General features: G+C 57.4%; 1 protein-coding gene across 1 annotated transcript in view; it reads left to right on the top strand.

Annotated features, from left to right (window-relative positions):
• Window positions 1–15,179, top strand: part of LOC140719149 (zinc-binding protein A33-like) — a 193,157-nt gene extending 177,978 nt beyond the window's left edge. Inside the window, exon 6 of the mRNA XM_073033564.1 lies at window positions 13,993–15,179. Coding sequence (XP_072889665.1) covers window positions 13,993–14,600 — 608 coding nt within the window. The 3' untranslated portion in view covers window positions 14,601–15,179. The remainder of the gene's footprint in view (window positions 1–13,992) is intronic.
• The last annotated feature ends 1,562 nt before the right edge of the window (window positions 15,180–16,741 follow it).

The following is a 16,741-nucleotide window of genomic DNA, read 5'->3' as shown; positions in this document are numbered from 1 at the left end:
GACTCATCATCATCCCTCACCCCTCCTCAGTTCACAGTCACCTCAGACTCGTCTCATCATCCCTCACCACTCCTCAGTCCAGTCACCTCAGACTCCTCATCATCGCTCACCCTCCTCAGTCCAGTCACCTCAGACTCGTCTCATCATCACTCACACCTCCTCAGTCCACAGTCACCTCAGACTCGTCTCATCATCCCTCACCCCTCCTCAGTCCAGTCACCTCAGACTCGTCTCATCATCCCTCACCCCTCCTCAGTCCACAGTCACCTCAGACTCGTCCCATCATCCCTCACCCCTCCTCAGTCCACAGTCACCTCAGACTCATCTCATCATCCCTCACCCCTCCTCAGTCCACAGTCACCTCAGACTCGTCTCATGATCCCTCACCCCTCCTCAGTCCACAGTCACCTCAGACTCGTCTCATCATCCCTCACCACTCCTCAGTCCACAGTCACCTGAGACTATACATCATCCCTCACCTCTCCTCAGTCCACAGTCACCTCAGACTCCTCATCATCGCTCACCCTCCTCAGTCCAGTCATCTCAGACTCGTCTCATCATCCCTCACCCCTCCTCAGTCCACAGTCACCTCAGACTCGTCTCATCATCCCTCACCCCTCCTCAGTCGTCACCTCAGACTCATCATCCCTCACCTCTCCTCAGTCCACAGTCACCTCAGACTCCTCATCATCGCTCACCCTCCTCAGTCCAGTCACCTCAGACTCGTCTCATCATCCCTCACCCCTCCTCAGTCCACAGTCACCTCAGACTCGTCTCATCATCCCTCACCCCTCCTCAGTCGTCACCTCAGACTCATCATCCCTCACCCCTCCTCAGTCCACAGTCACCTCAGACTCCTCATCATCCCTCACCCCTCCTCAGTCCACAGTCACCTCAGACTCCTCATCATCCCTCACCCCTCCTCAGTCCACAGTCACCTCAGACTCCTCATCATCCCTCACCCCTCCTCAGTCCACATTCACCTCAGACTCCTCATCATCCCTCACCCCTCCTCAGTCCACAGTCACCTCAGACTCGTCTCATCATCCCTCACCCCGCCTCAGTCCACAGTCACCTCAGACTCATCATCATCCCTCACCCCTCCTCAGTCCACAGTCACCTCAGACTCAGCTCATCATCCCTCACCCCTCCTTAGTCCGCAGTCACCTCAGACTCCTCATCATCCGCCACCCATCCTCAGTCCACAGTCACCTCAGACTCCTCATCATTCCTCACCCTCCTCAGTCCACAGTCACCTCAGACTCCTCATCATCCCTCACCACTCCTCACTCCACATTCACCTCAGACTCCTCATCATCCCTCACCCTCCTCAGTCCACAGTCACCTCAGACTCCTCATCATTCCTCACCCTCCTCAGTCCACAGTCACCTCAGACTCCTCATTCCTCACCCTCCTCAGTCCACAGTCACCTCAGACTCCTCATCATCCCTCACCACTCCTCACTCCACATTCACCTCAGACTCCTCATCATCGCTCACCCCTCCTCAGTCCACAGTCACCTCAGACTCGTCTCATCATCCCTCACCCCTCCTCAGTCCACAGTCACCTCAGACTCCTCATCATCCCTCACCCCTCCTCAGTCCACAGTCACCTCAGACTCCTCATCATCCCTCACCCCTCCTCAGTCCACAGTCACCTCAGACTCATCATCATCCCTCACCCCTCCTCAGTCCACAGTCACCTCAGACTCGTATCATCATCCCTCACCCCTCCTCAGTCCACAGTCACCTCAGACTCATCATCATCCCTCACCCCTCCTCAGTCCACAGTCACCTCAGACTCAGCTCATCATCCCTCACCCCTCCTTAGTCCGCAGTCACCTCAGACTCAGCTCATCATCCCTCACCCCTCCTTAGTCCACAGTCACCTCAGACTCGGCTCATTATCCCTCACACCTCCTCAGTCCACAGTCACCTCAGACTCCTCATCATCCACCACCCATCCTCAGTCCACAGTCACCTCAGACTCGTCTCATCATCCCTCACCACTCCTCAGTCCAGTCACCTCAGACTCCTCATCATCGCTCACCCTCCTCAGTCCAGTCACCTCCGACTCGTCTCATCATCCCTCACCCCTCCTCAGTCCACAATCACCTCAGACTCGTCTCATCATCCCTCACCCCTCCTCAGTCGTCACCTCAGACTCCTCATCATCCCTCACCCCTCCTCAGTCCACAGTCACCTCAGACTCCTCATCATCGCTCACCCCTCCTCAGTCCACAGTCACCTCAGACTCGTCTCATCATCCCTCACCCCTCCTCAGTCCACAGTCACCTCAGACTCCTCATCATCCCTCACCCCTCCTCAGTCCACAGTCACCTCAGACTCCTCATCATCCCTCACCCCTCCTCAGTCCACAGTCACCTCAGACTCCTCATCATCCCTCACCCCTCCTCAGTCCACAGTCACCTCAGACTCGTCTCATCATCCCTCACCCCTCCTCAGTCCACAGTCAACTCAGACTCCTCATCATCCCTCACCCCTCCTCAGTCCACAGTCACCTCAGACTCCTCATCATCCCTCACCCCTCCTCAGTCCACAGTCACCTCAGACTCCTCATCATCCCTCACCCCTCCTCAGTCCACAGTCACCTCAGACTCGTCTCATCATCCCTCACCCCTCCTCAGTCCACAGTCACCTCAGACTCATCATCATCCCTCACCCCTCCTCAGTTCACAGTCACCTCAGACTCGTCTCATCATCCCTCACCACTCCTCAGTCCACAGTCACCTCAGACTCCTCATCATCGCTCACCCTCCTCAGTCCAGTCACCTCAGACTCGTCTCATCATCACTCACACCTCCTCATTCCACAGTCACCTCAGACTCGTCTCATCATCCCTCACTCCTCCTCAGTCCAGTCACCTCAGACTCGTCTCATCATCCCTCACCCCTCCTCAGTCCACAGTCACCTCAGACTCGTCCCATCATCCCTCACCCCTCCTCAGTCCACAGTCACCTCAGACTCATCTCATCATCCCTCACCCCTCCTCAGTCCACAGTCACCTCAGACTCGTCTCATGATCCCTCACCCCTCCTCAGTCCACAGTCACCTCAGACTCGTCTCATCATCCCTCACCACTCCTCAGTCCACAGTCACCTGAGACTATACATCATCCCTCACCTCTCCTCAGTCCACAGTCACCTCAGACTCCTCATCATCGCTCACCCTCCTCAGTCCAGTCATCTCAGACTCGTCTCATCATCCCTCACCCCTCCTCAGTCCACAGTCACCTCAGACTCGTCTCATCATCCCTCACCCCTCCTCAGTCGTCACCTCAGACTCATCATCCCTCACCTCTCCTCAGTCCACAGTCACCTCAGACTCCTCATCATCGCTCACCCTCCTCAGTCCAGTCACCTCAGACTCGTCTCATCATCCCTCACCCCTCCTCAGTCCACAGTCACCTCAGACTCGTCTCATCATCCCTCACCCCTCCTCAGTCGTCACCTCAGACTCATCATCCCTCACCCCTCCTCAGTCCACAGTCACCTCAGACTCCTCATCATCCCTCACCCCTCCTCAGTCCACAGTCACCTCAGACTCCTCATCATCCCTCACCCCTCCTCAGTCCACATTCACCTCAGACTCCTCATCATCCCTCACCCCTCCTCAGTCCACAGTCACCTCAGACTCGTCTCATCATCCCTCACCCCGCCTCAGTCCACAGTCACCTCAGACTCATCATCATCCCTCACCCCTCCTCAGTCCACAGTCACCTCAGACTCAGCTCATCATCCCTCACCCCTCCTCAGTCCGCAGTCACCTCAGACTCCTCATCATCCGCCACCCATCCTCAGTCCACAGTCACCTCAGACTCCTCATCATCCCTCACCACTCCTCAGTCCGCAGTCACCTCAGACTCCTCATCATCCGCCACCCATCCTCAGTCCACAGTCACCTCAGACTCCTCATCATTCCTCACCCTCCTCAGTCCACAGTCACCTCAGACTCCTCATCATCCCTCACCACTCCTCACTCCACATTCACCTCAGACTCCTCATCATCCCTCACCCTCCTCAGTCCACAGTCACCTCAGACTCCTCATCATTCCTCACCCTCCTCAGTCCACAGTCACCTCAGACTCCTCATTCCTCACCCTCCTCAGTCCACAGTCACCTCAGACTCCTCATCATCCCTCACCACTCCTCACTCCACATTCACCTCAGACTCCTCATCATCCGCCAGCTCTCCTCAGTCCACAGTCACCTCAGACTCATCTCATCATCCCTCGCCCCTCATCAGTCCACAGTCACCTCAGACTCCTCATCATCCCTCACCCCTCCTCAGTCCACAGTCACCTCAGACTCCTCATCATCCCTCACCCCTCATCAGTCCACAGTCACCTCAGACTCCTCATCATCCCTCACCCCTCCTCAGTCCACAGTCACCTCAGACTCCTCATCATCCCTCACCCCTCCTCAGTCCACAGTCACCTCAGACTGCTCTCATCATCCCTCAGCCCTCCTCAGTCCACAGTCACCTCAGACTCGTCTCATCATCCCTCACCCCGCCTCAGTCCACAGTCACCTCAGACTCATCATCATCCCTCACCCCTCCTCAGTCCACAGTCACCTCAGACTCGTATCATCATCCCTCACCCCTCCTCAGTCCACAGTCACCTCAGACTCATCATCCCTCACCCCTCCTCAGTCCACAGTCACCTCAGACTCAGCTCATCATCCCTCACCCCTCCTTAGTCCGCAGTCACCTCAGACTCAGCTCATCATCCCTCACCCCTCCTTAGTCCAGTCACCTCAGACTCGGCTCATTATCCCTCACACCTCCTCAGTCCACAGTCACCTCAGACTCCTCATCATCCACCACCCATCCTCAGTCCACAGTCACCTCAGACTCGTCTCATCATCCCTCACCCCTCCTCAGTCCACAGTCACCTCAGACTCGTCTCATCATCCCTCACCCCTCCTCAGTCCACAGTCACCTCCGACTCCTCATCATCCCTCACCCCTCCTCCGTCCACAGTCACCTCAGACTCGTCTCATCATCCCTCTCCCCTCCTCAGTCCAGTCACCTCAGACTCGTCTCATCATCCCTCACCCCTCCTCAGTCCACAGTCACCTCCGACTCCTCATCATCCCTCACCCCTCCTCCGTCCACAGTCACCTCAGACTTGTCTCATCATCCCTCATCCCTCCTCAGTCCAGTCACCTCAGACTCGTCTCATCATCCCTCACCCCTCCTCCGTCCACTGTCACCTCAGACTCGTCTCATCATCCCTCATCCCTCCTCAGTCCACAGTCACCTCAGACTCGTCTCATCATCCCTCACCGCTCCTGTCCAGTCACCTCAGACTCGTCTCATCTTCCCTCATCCCTCCTCAGTCCACAGTCACCTCAGACTCGTCTCATCATCCCTCACCCCTCCTCAGTCCACAGTCACCTCAGACTCATCTCATCATCGCTCTCATCTCCTCAGTCCACAGTCACCTCAGACTCCTCTTCATCCCTCACCTCTCCTCAGTCCACAGTCACCTCAGACTTGTCTCATCATCCCTCATCCCTCCTCAGTCCACAGTCACCTCAGACTCCTCATCATCACTCACACCTCCTCAGTCCACAGTCACCTCAGACTCGTCTCATCATCCCTCACCACTCCTCAGTCCACAGTCACCTCAGACGCGTCTTATCATCCCTCACCACTCCTCAATCCAGTCACCTCAGACTCGTCTCATCATCCCTCACCCCTCCTAAGTCCAGTCACCTCAGACTCCTCATCATCGCTCACCCTCCTCAGTCCAGTCACCTCAGACACGTCTCATCATCGCTCACCCTCCTCAGTCCACAGTCACCTCAGACTCGTCTCATCATCCCTCATCCCTCCTCAGTCCACAGTCACCTCAGACTCCTCATCATCCCTCACCCCTCCTCAGTCCAGTCACCTCAGACTCCTCATCATCCCTCACCCCTCCTCAGTCCACAGTCTCCTCAGACTCCTCATCATCCCTCACCCCTCCTCAGTCCACAGTCACCTCAGACTCGTATCATCATCCCTCACCCCTCCTCAGTCCACAGTCTCCTCAGACTCCTCATCATCCCTCACCCCTCCTCAGTCCACAGTCACCTCAGACACGTCTCATCATCCCTCACCCCTCCTCAGTCCACAGTCACCTCAGACTCGTCTCATCATCACTCCCCCCTCCTCAGTCCAGTCACCTCAGACTCGTCTCATCATCCCTCACCCCGCCACAGTCCACAGTCACCTCAGACTCATCATCATCCCTCACCCCTCCTCAGTTCACAGTCACCTCAGACTCGTCTCATCATCCCTCACCACTCCTCAGTCCAGTCACCTCAGACTCCTCATCATCGCTCACCCTCCTCAGTCCAGTCACCTCAGACTCGTCTCATCATCACTCACACCTCCTCAGTCCACAGTCACCTCAGACTCGTCTCATCATCCCTCACCCCTCCTCAGTCCAGTCACCTCAGACTCGTCTCATCATCCCTCACCCCTCCTCAGTCCACAGTCACCTCAGACTCGTCTCATCATCCCTCACCCCTCCTCAGTCCACAGTCACCTCAGACTCATCTCATCATCCCTCACCCCTCCTCAGTCCACAGTCACCTCAGACTCGTCTCATGATCCCTCACCCCTCCTCAGTCCACAGTCACCTCAGACTCGTCTCATCATCCCTCACCACTCCTCAGTCCACAGTCACCTGAGACTATACATCATCCCTCACCTCTCCTCAGTCCACAGTCACCTCAGACTCCTCATCATCGCTCACCCTCCTCAGTCCAGTCACCTCAGACTCGTCTCATCATCCCTCACCCCTCCTCAGTCCACAGTCACCTCAGACTCGTCTCATCATCCCTCACCCCTCCTCAGTCGTCACCTCAGACTCATCATCCCTCACCTCTCCTCAGTCCACAGTCACCTCAGACTCCTCATCATCGCTCACCCTCCTCAGTCCAGTCACCTCAGACTCGTCTCATCATCCCTCACCCCTCCTCAGTCCACAGTCACCTCAGACTCGTCTCATCATCCCTCACCCCTCCTCAGTCGTCACCTCAGACTCATCATCCCTCACCCCTCCTCAGTCCACAGTCACCTCAGACTCCTCATCATCCCTCACCCCTCCTCAGTCCACAGTCACCTCAGACTCCTCATCATCCCTCACCCCTCCTCAGTCCACAGTCACCTCAGACTCCTCATCATCCCTCACCCCTCCTCAGTCCACATTCACCTCAGACTCCTCATCATCCCTCACCCCTCCTCAGTCCACAGTCACCTCAGACTCGTCTCATCATCCCTCACCCCGCCTCAGTCCACAGTCACCTCAGACTCATCATCATCCCTCACCCCTCCTCAGTCCACAGTCACCTCAGACTCAGCTCATCATCCCTCACCCCTCCTTAGTCCGCAGTCACCTCAGACTCCTCATCATCCGCCACCCATCCTCAGTCCACAGTCACCTCAGACTCCTCATCATCCCTCACCACTCCTCAGTCCGCAGTCACCTCAGACTCCTCATCATCCGCCACCCATCCTCAGTCCACAGTCACCTCAGACTCCTCATCATTCCTCACCCTCCTCAGTCCACAGTCACCTCAGACTCCTCATCATCCCTCACCACTCCTCACTCCACATTCACCTCAGACTCCTCATCATCCCTCACCCTCCTCAGTCCACAGTCACCTCAGACTCCTCATCATTCCTCACCCTCCTCAGTCCACAGTCACCTCAGACTCCTCATTCCTCACCCTCCTCAGTCCACAGTCACCTCAGACTCCTCATCATCCCTCACCACTCCTCACTCCACATTCACCTCAGACTCCTCATCATCGCTCACCCCTCCTCAGTCCACAGTCACCTCAGACTCGTCTCATCATCCCTCACCCCTCCTCAGTCCACAGTCACCTCAGACTCCTCATCATCCCTCACCCCTCCTCAGTCCACAGTCACCTCAGACTCCTCATCATCCCTCACCCCTCCTCAGTCCACAGTCACCTCAGACTCATCATGATCCCTCACCCCTCCTCAGTCCACAGTCACCTCAGACTCGTATCATCATCCCTCACCCCTCCTCAGTCCACAGTCACCTCAGACTCATCATCATCCCTCAACCCTCCTCAGTCCACAGTCACCTCAGACTCAGCTCATCATCCCTCACCCCTCCTTAGTCCGCAGTCACCTCAGACTCAGCTCATCATCCCTCACCCCTCCTTAGTCCACAGTCACCTCAGACTCGGCTCATTATCCCTCACACCTCCTCAGTCCACAGTCACCTCAGACTCCTCATCATCCACCACCCATCCTCAGTCCACAGTCACCTCAGACTCGTCTCATCATCCCTCACCACTCCTCAGTCCAGTCACCTCAGACTCCTCATCATCGCTCACCCTCCTCAGTCCAGTCACCTCAGACTCCTCATCATCCCTCACCCCTCCTCAGTCCAGTCACCTCAGACTCGTCTCATCATCCCTCACCCCTCCTCAGTCCACAATCACCTCAGACTCGTCTCATCATCCCTCACCCCTCCTCAGTCGTCACCTCAGACTCCTCATCATCCCTCACCCCTCCTCAGTCCACAGTCACCTCAGACTCCTCATCATCGCTCACCCCTCCTCAGTCCACAGTCACCTCAGACTCGTCTCATCATCCCTCACCCCTCCTCAGTCCACAGTCACCTCAGACTCCTCATCATCCCTCACCCCTCCTCAGTCCACAGTCACCTCAGACTCCTCATCATCCCTCACCCCTCCTCAGTCCACAGTCACCTCAGACTCCTCATCATCCCTCACCCCTCCTCAGTCCACAGTCACCTCAGACTCCTCATCATCCCTCACCCCTCCTCAGTCCACAGTCACCTCAGACTCGTCTCATCATCCCTCACCCCTCCTCAGTCCACAGTCAACTCAGACTCCTCATCATCCCTCACCCCTCCTCAGTCCACAGTCACCTCAGACTCCTCATCATCCCTCACCCCTCCTCAGTCCACAGTCACCTCAGACTCGTCTCATCATCCCTCACCCCTCCTCAGTCCACAGTCACCTCAGACTCCTCATCATCCCTCACCCCTCCTCAGTCCACAGTCACCTCAGACTCCTCATCATCCCTCACCCCTCCTCAGTCCACAGTCACCTCAGACTCCTCATCATCCCTCACCCCGCCTCAGTCCACAGTCACCTCAGACTCATCATCATCCCTCACCCCTCCTCAGTCCACAGTCACCTCAGACTCCTCATCATCCCTCACCCCTCCTCAGTCCACAGTCACCTCAGACTCCTCATCATCGCTCACCCCTCCTCAGTCCACAGTCACCTCAGACTCGTCTCATCATCCCTCACCCCTCCTCAGTCCACAGTCACCTCAGACTCCTCATCATCCCTCACCCCTCCTCAGTCCACAGTCACCTCAGACTCCTCATCATCCCTCACCCCTCCTCAGTCCACAGTCACCTCAGACTCCTCTTCATCCCTCACCCCTCCTCAGTCCACAGTCACCTCAGACTCCTCATCATCCCTCACCCCTCCTCAGTCCACAGTCACCTCAGACTCGTCTCATCATCCCTCACCCCTCCTCAGTCCACAGTCACCTCAGACTCCTCATCATCCCTCACCCCTCCTCAGTCCACAGTCACCTCAGACTCCTCATCATCCCTCACCCCTCCTCAGTCCACAGTCACCTCAGACTCCTCATCATCCCTCACCCCTCCTCAGTCCACAGTCACCTCAGACTCCTCATCATCCCTCACCCCTCCTCAGTCCACAGTCACCTCAGACTCGTCTCATCATCCCTCACCCCTCCTCAGTCCACAGTCACCTCAGATTCCTCATCATCCCTCTCCCCTCCTCAGTCCAGTCACCTCCACCTCAGACTCCTCATCATCGCTCACCCTCCTCAGTCCAGTCACCTCAGACTCCTCATCATCCCTCGCCCCTCCTCAGTCCAGTCACCTCAGACTCGTCTCATCATCCCTCACCCCTCCTCAGTCCACAGTCACCTCAGACTCGTCTCATCATCCCTCACCCCCTCCTCAGTCGTCACCTCAGACTCCTCATCATCCCTCACCCCTCCTCAGTCCACAGTCACCTCATCATCGCTCACCCCTCCTCAGTCCACAGTCACCTCAGACTCGTCTCATCATCCCTCACCCCTCCTCAGTCCACAGTCACCTCAGACTCGTCTCATCATCCCTCACCCCTCCTCAGTCCACAGTCACCTCAGACTCGTCTCATCATCCCTCACCCCTCCTCAGTCCACAGTCACCTCAGACTCCTCATCATCCCTCACCCCTCCTCAGTCCACAGTCACCTCAGACTCCTCATCATCCCTCACCCCTCCTCAGTCCACAGTCACCTCAGACTCCTCATCATCCCTCACCCCTCCTCAGTCCAGTCACCTCAGACTCCTCATCATCCCTCACCCCTCCTCAGTCCACAGTCACCTCAGACTCGTCTCATCATCCCTCACCCCTCCTCAGTCCACAGTCACCTCAGACTCCTCATCATCCCTCACCCCTCCTCAGTCCACAGTCACCTCAGACTCCTCATCATCCCTCACCCCTCCTCAGTCCAGTCACCTCAGACTCCTCATCATCCCTCACCCCTCCTCAGTCCACAGTCACCTCAGACTCCTCATCATCCCTCACCCCTCCTCAGTCCACAGTCACCTCAGACTCGTCTCATCATCCCTCACCCCTCCTCAGTCCAGTCACCTCAGACTCCTCATCATCCCTCACCCCTCCTCAGTCCACAGTCACCTCAGACTCCTCATCATCCCTCACCCCTCCTCAGTCCACAGTCACCTCAGACTCCTCATCATCCCTCACCCCGCCTCAGTCCACAGTCACCTCAGACTCATCATCATCCCTCACCCCTCCTCAGTCCACAGTCACCTCAGACTCCTCATCATCCTTCACCCCTCCTCAGTCCACAGTCACCTCAGACTCCTCATCATCCCTCACCCCTCCTCAGTCCACAGTCACCTCAGACTCGTCTCATCATCCCTCACCCCTCCTCAGTCCACAGTCACCTCAGACTCCTCATCATCCCTCACCCCTCCTCAGTCCAGTCACCTCAGACTCCTCATCATCCCTCACCCCTCCTCAGTCCACAGTCACCTCAGACTCCTCATCATCCCTCACCCCTCCTCAGTCCACAGTCACCTCAGACTCCTCATCATCCCTCACCCCTCCTCAGTCCACAGTCACCTCAGACTCGTCTCATCATCCCTCACCCCTCCTCAGTCCACAGTCACCTCAGACTCCTCATCATCCCTCACCCCTCCTCAGTCCACAGTCACCTCAGACTCCTCATCATCCCTCACCCCTCCTCAGTCCACAGTCACCTCAGACTCCTCATCATCCCTCACCCCTCCTCAGTCCACAGTCACCTCAGACTCCTCATCATCCCTCACCCCTCCTCAGTCCACAGTCACCTCAGACTCGTCTCATCATCCCTCATCCCTCCTCACTCCACAGTCACCTCAGGAACCCCCTGGGTTCCTCCAGCAGATTGTGTGAGGCCTGATTATTGTATGTATGTTTAAGGTGGGATGAGGAATTGAGGTCTTGGGGAACTGGTACAGATGTGGAATTGATGCTGACATCGATCAGTCTCTGTCACATTGAATGAAGGGCCTGTTCCTGTGCTGTACTGTTCCATGTTCTCTGTTCCCTGTTTCGAAGAATGAGAGGAGATCTCGGGGAAACACAAAACTCTTCCCAGGCTCAACAGACGGGATGCAGGGAGGATGTTTCCCCTGTCTGAGGAGTCGAGGGTCAGGGGTCACTGTCTCAGGATGAGGTGGACCCTCAGACGATGGGGTATCTTTCGAATTCTCCGCACAGGAGGCTGTGGGCTCTCAGTCATTTAGTCTATTTAAAGTCACAGAGTAATTGTTGTACAGCACAGAAATGGGCCCTTCGGCCCATCACCTCTGTGCTGACCTATTTACCTTCTACACATCCCATTGGCTGGCATTGGGTCAGTCTCCTTCTGTGCCTTCCCTGTTGAAGTGTCTGTTAAACACAGTGATTGTATCTGATTCCATCACCTCCTCTGGCAGCAAGTCCCAACATCACCCACTCACTGTTCAATACACTCACCCCACAGATAAGACCATATTAGGCCATTTGGCCCATCATCTGCTCTGCTATCTCATCATGCTGATCCCATTTTCCTCTCAGACCCACTCTCCTGCCTTCTTCCCGTATCCTTTGGTACCCTGACCAATCAGGAATCTGTCAAGACAACACACACAAAACGCTGGAGGAACTCAGCAGGCCAGGCAGCATCTGTGGAAAACAGTACAGTCAGTGTTTCAGGCTGAGACCCTTCGGCAGGATCTATCACTCTCTGTCTTAAACATACATAAAATCTTGGCCTCCACAGCTGCCTGTGGCAAAGAATTCCACAGATTCACCAGTCTCTGGGTAAAGAAATTCTCCATTCTAAAAGGACGCCCCTCTGTTCTGAGGCTGTGTCCTCTGGTGTTAGACTGTCCCTCGATAGGAAACATCCTCTCCACATCCACTTTAACCGTTCGATAGGTTTCAATGAGGTCTCTCATCATTCATCTGAATTCCAGTGAATACAGAATCGGTCAGAATACTGAGTACAGGAGCTGGGATTCCTGTTCCGTGTGTACAAGACGTTGTTCCGGCCACATTTGGAGCAGTGTGTACAGTTCTGGTTACCTTCATACAGGAGGGATGACATTCCACTGGGGAGGGAGCAAAACAGATTTACAAGGAAGTGACTGGGACAGGAGAGTTTGTGTTTAGAGCAAAGGCAGGATAGGCTGGGACTTTCTCCCTGAAGCTGAGGAGACTGTAGAGGTGGGCACAGTTTTGAAATGCATCTTGCCAGGTACCTGGATAAGAACGGTGTGAAGGAATAATGGGAAAATGAAACGAGCAAGTTGGGCCGAAGAGCTTCTCTGACCCTCTCTTTACATCCCTGCGGTATCCCTGTGTTGTTCCGGAAAACCTCGGGAAGATGGGTTGTCCATCCGCTGTGTTTGTCTCCCCCCCCACCCGATCCCGGGGCCGCGCTGCCCGAGTCTCCCCCCCCACCCGATCCCGGGGCCGCGCTGCCCGAGTCTCCCCCCGATCCCCGGGGCCGCGCTGCCCGAGTCTCCCCCCGATCCCCGGGGCCGCGCTGCCCGAGTCTCCCCCCCCCCCCCCCCGATCCCCGGGGCCGCGCTGCCCGAGTCTCCCCCCCGATCCCCGGGGCCGCGCTGCCCGAGTCTCCCCCCGATCCCCGGGGCCGCGCTGCCCGAGTCTCCCCCCCGATCCCCGGGGCCGCGCTGTCCGTCTGCCCACGATCCCCGGGGCCGCGCTGTCCAAGTCTCCCCCCGATCCCCGGGGCCGCGCTGCCCGAGTCTCCCCCCGATCCCCGGGGCCGCGCTGCCCGAGTCTCCCCCCGATCCCCGGGGCCGCGCTGCCCGAGTCTCCCCACCCCCCGATCCCCGGGGTCGCGCTGTCCGAGTCTCCCCCCGATCCCCGGGGCCGCGCTGTCCGAGTCTCCCCCCCGATCCCCGGGGCCGCGCTGTCCGAGTCTCCCCCCGATCCCCGAGGCCGCGCTGTCCGAGTCTCCCCCCCCCCCCGATCCCCGGGGCCGCGCTGTCCGAGTCTCTCCCCGATCCCCGGGGCCGCGCTGCCCGAGTCTCCCCCCCCCATCCCCGGGGCCGCGCTGTCCGAGTCTCCCCCCGATCCCCGGGGGCCGCGCTGCCCGAGTCTCCCCACCCCCCGATCCCCGGGGCCGCGCTGCCCGAGTCTCCCCACCCCCCGATCCCCGGGGCCGCGCTGCCCGAGTCTCCCCACCCCCCGATCCCCGGGGCCGCGCTGTCCGAGTCTCCCCCCGGTCCCGGGGCCGCGCTGCCCGAGTCTGCCCCCGATCCCCGGGGCCGCGCTGCCCGAGTCTGCCCCCGATCCCCGGGGCCGCGCCGCCCGAGTCTCCCCCCGATCCCCGGGGACTCTCTAATTCTCTGCTTCTCCCCCCAGTCTCTGTCACCCTGGATGTGGAAACGGCGCATCCGTATCTCGAGGTGTCTGAGGATCGGAAGAGTGTGAGACGGACCGAGACCCGGAGGAATCTCCCTGACACCGGGAAGAGATTCACATACTGGGAATGTGTGCTGGGATCGGAGGGATTCACATCGGGGAGACATTACTGGGAGGTGGAGGTGACGGGGAATGGGTGGTGGAGTCTGGGAGTCGCCGCAGAGTCTGTGGAGAGGAAGGGTGGGGTCAGTCTGAGTCCGGAGACCGGATTCTGGACCATCGCGCGGGATGATGACGTGTTATATCGGGATTGTGACGTAACCCGTTTCCCATGGCGCGCGTTCCGTCTCTCTCTCGCTCTGCGTGATCTCCTCTCCCCCGAGTCCCGTCTCGCTGTGTCCCGTCTCCCTGCCGGTCCCATCCCCGGGAGGGTGGGAGTTTATCTCCGTTACGAGTCCGGGACAGTTTCATTTTACAACGCGGAGACCAAGTCCCATCTCCACACCTTCACTGGGAATAAATTCACGGGGAAACTTTATCCTGTCTTCGGGACTGCATATCCAAACGAGTGGCTGAGAATCTGCTCCGGTTCCGCTCCGGGTCTGTAAACGGGTCGGGTCCGGGACCGGCGTCAGGAGTAAGTCAGTGTAAATATAAATGTGCGGAGAGTGAAATAAACACGTTGTGAGAATTATCGATCCATTAATTTTAACTCGTTCACCGCATCCGTCAACGGAACAGAAAGACTGCGGATTCAGCAGCAGCCGCGGGCGGCGGGTCCGGAGCTCCCCGGCTCCCCCGGGTGCTAATTCCACCGACTCTGATATTAAGAACACCTGTGTATCATTAGCAGAAATGTGCTTAGCTGAAATGTTCTCAATATATTGTACAATAGAATGGCTTATGAAGAGATAACGGTGGCAGACAGGATGATACGAGCAGGCAATGGAATGTTAAGGGAGGCTGACTGAATGAGGCCCAAGGTGAAAACTGGAGAGAAATAATGGTGGCGAATCGAGAGCTAGGCAAGAGTGATTGATCAGTTAATGTATAGATGATATGCAGCTATAGAATGATTGGATATGTTAATACAACTGAGATGATAAGATTGCTATAAAAATGCTGTGAATAATGAGTGACTGTCTCAGCTTTGGTTTGCAAATTAAAGCTTAAAACTTCTTGAAGAATCTCCTGCGTCTCCTGGTCGTTTGTGAGAAACGGAAAACCAGGACACTGACGGGGTAACTGGGGCAAGTGGTGGTGATGCTGACTGGGAGACGGAGGTCAGGGTGAATCTTGGTAACACACAAAGCGCCTCGGTCAACCAGCGTATAAGGTAACATCCGTGGAATGAAATGGGCAGGTGAGGGGTGGATCCAGGTGGATGAGGGAGGGGTGGAGTGTGGAAATGAGTCAGATACTGGGAGGTGAGAGGAGTCAGTGACAAAGGGCTGAAGATTTTGGAATCTGACAGAAGGTCAAAGTGAAGACTGGAGTAAAGGGAGGGAGGTGGGGAGGAGTGTGTGGGTGATGGACAGATGGAGAGGGTGTGGAGGAGTGTGTGGGGGACGGGCAGATGGAGAGGGTGGGGAGGAGTGTGTGGGGGGATGGACAGATGGAGAGGGTGGGGAGGAGTGTGTGGGTGATGGGCAGATGGAGAGGGTGGACAGGAGTGTGTGGGGGATGGACAGATGGAGAGGGTGGGGAGGAGTGTGTGGGGGATGGACAGATGGAGATGGTGGGTAGGAGTGTGTGGGGGATGGGCAGATGGAGAGGGTGGGGAGGAGTGTGTGGGGGATGGACAGATGGAGAGGGTGGGGAGGAGTGTGGGGGGATGGACAGATGGAGAGGTTGGGGAGGAGTGTGTGGGGGATGGACAGATGGAGAGGGTGGGGAGGAGTGTGTGGGGGGATGGGCAGATGGACAGGGTGGGGAGGAGTGTGGGGGGACGGGCAGATGGAGAGGGTGGACAGGAGTGTGTGGGGGATGGACAGATGGAGAGGGTGGGGAGGAGTGTGTGGGGGATGGACAGATGGAGATGGTGGGTAGGAGTGTGTGGGGGATGGGCAGATGGAGAGGGTGGGGAGGAGTGTGTGGGGGATGGACAGATGGAGAGGGTGGGGAGGAGTGTGGGGGGATGGACAGATGGAGAGGTTGGGGAGGAGTGTGTGGGGGATGGACAGATGGAGAGGGTGGGGAGGAGTGTGTGGGGGGATGGGCAGATGGACAGGGTGGGGAGGAGTGTGGGGGGACGGGCAGATGGAGAGGGTGGGGAGGAGTGTGTGGGTGATGGACAGATGGAGAGGGTGGGGAGGAGTGTGTGGGTGATGGACAGATGGAGAGGGTGGGGAGGAGTGTGTGGGTGATGGGCAGATGGAGAGGGTGGGGAGGAGTGTGTGGGTGATGGACAGATGGAGAGGGTGGGGAGGAGTGTGTGGGGGATGGACAGATGGAGAGGGTGGGGAGGAGTGTGTGGGTGATGGACAGATGGACAGGGTGGGGAGGAGTGTGTGGGGGATGGACATGGAGAGGGTGGGAGGAGTGTGTGTGGGATGGACAGATGGAGAGGGTGGGGAGGAGTGTGTGGATGATGGGCAGATGGAGAGGGTGGGGAGGAATGTGTGGGGGATGGGCAGATGGAGAGGGTGGTGAGGAGTGTGTGGGGGAAGGGCAGATGGAGAGGGTGGGGAGGAGTGTGTGGGGGATGGGCAGATGGAGAGGGTGGGGAGGACTGTGTGGGGGATGGGCA

The sequence above is a fragment of the Hemitrygon akajei genome, chromosome 2 (assembly GCF_048418815.1).
Source record: "Hemitrygon akajei chromosome 2, sHemAka1.3, whole genome shotgun sequence".
NCBI lineage: Eukaryota > Metazoa > Chordata > Chondrichthyes > Myliobatiformes > Dasyatidae > Hemitrygon > Hemitrygon akajei.
Note: the sequence above shows the minus strand (reverse complement) of the source record. Positions and strands in the feature narration are given on the sequence as shown.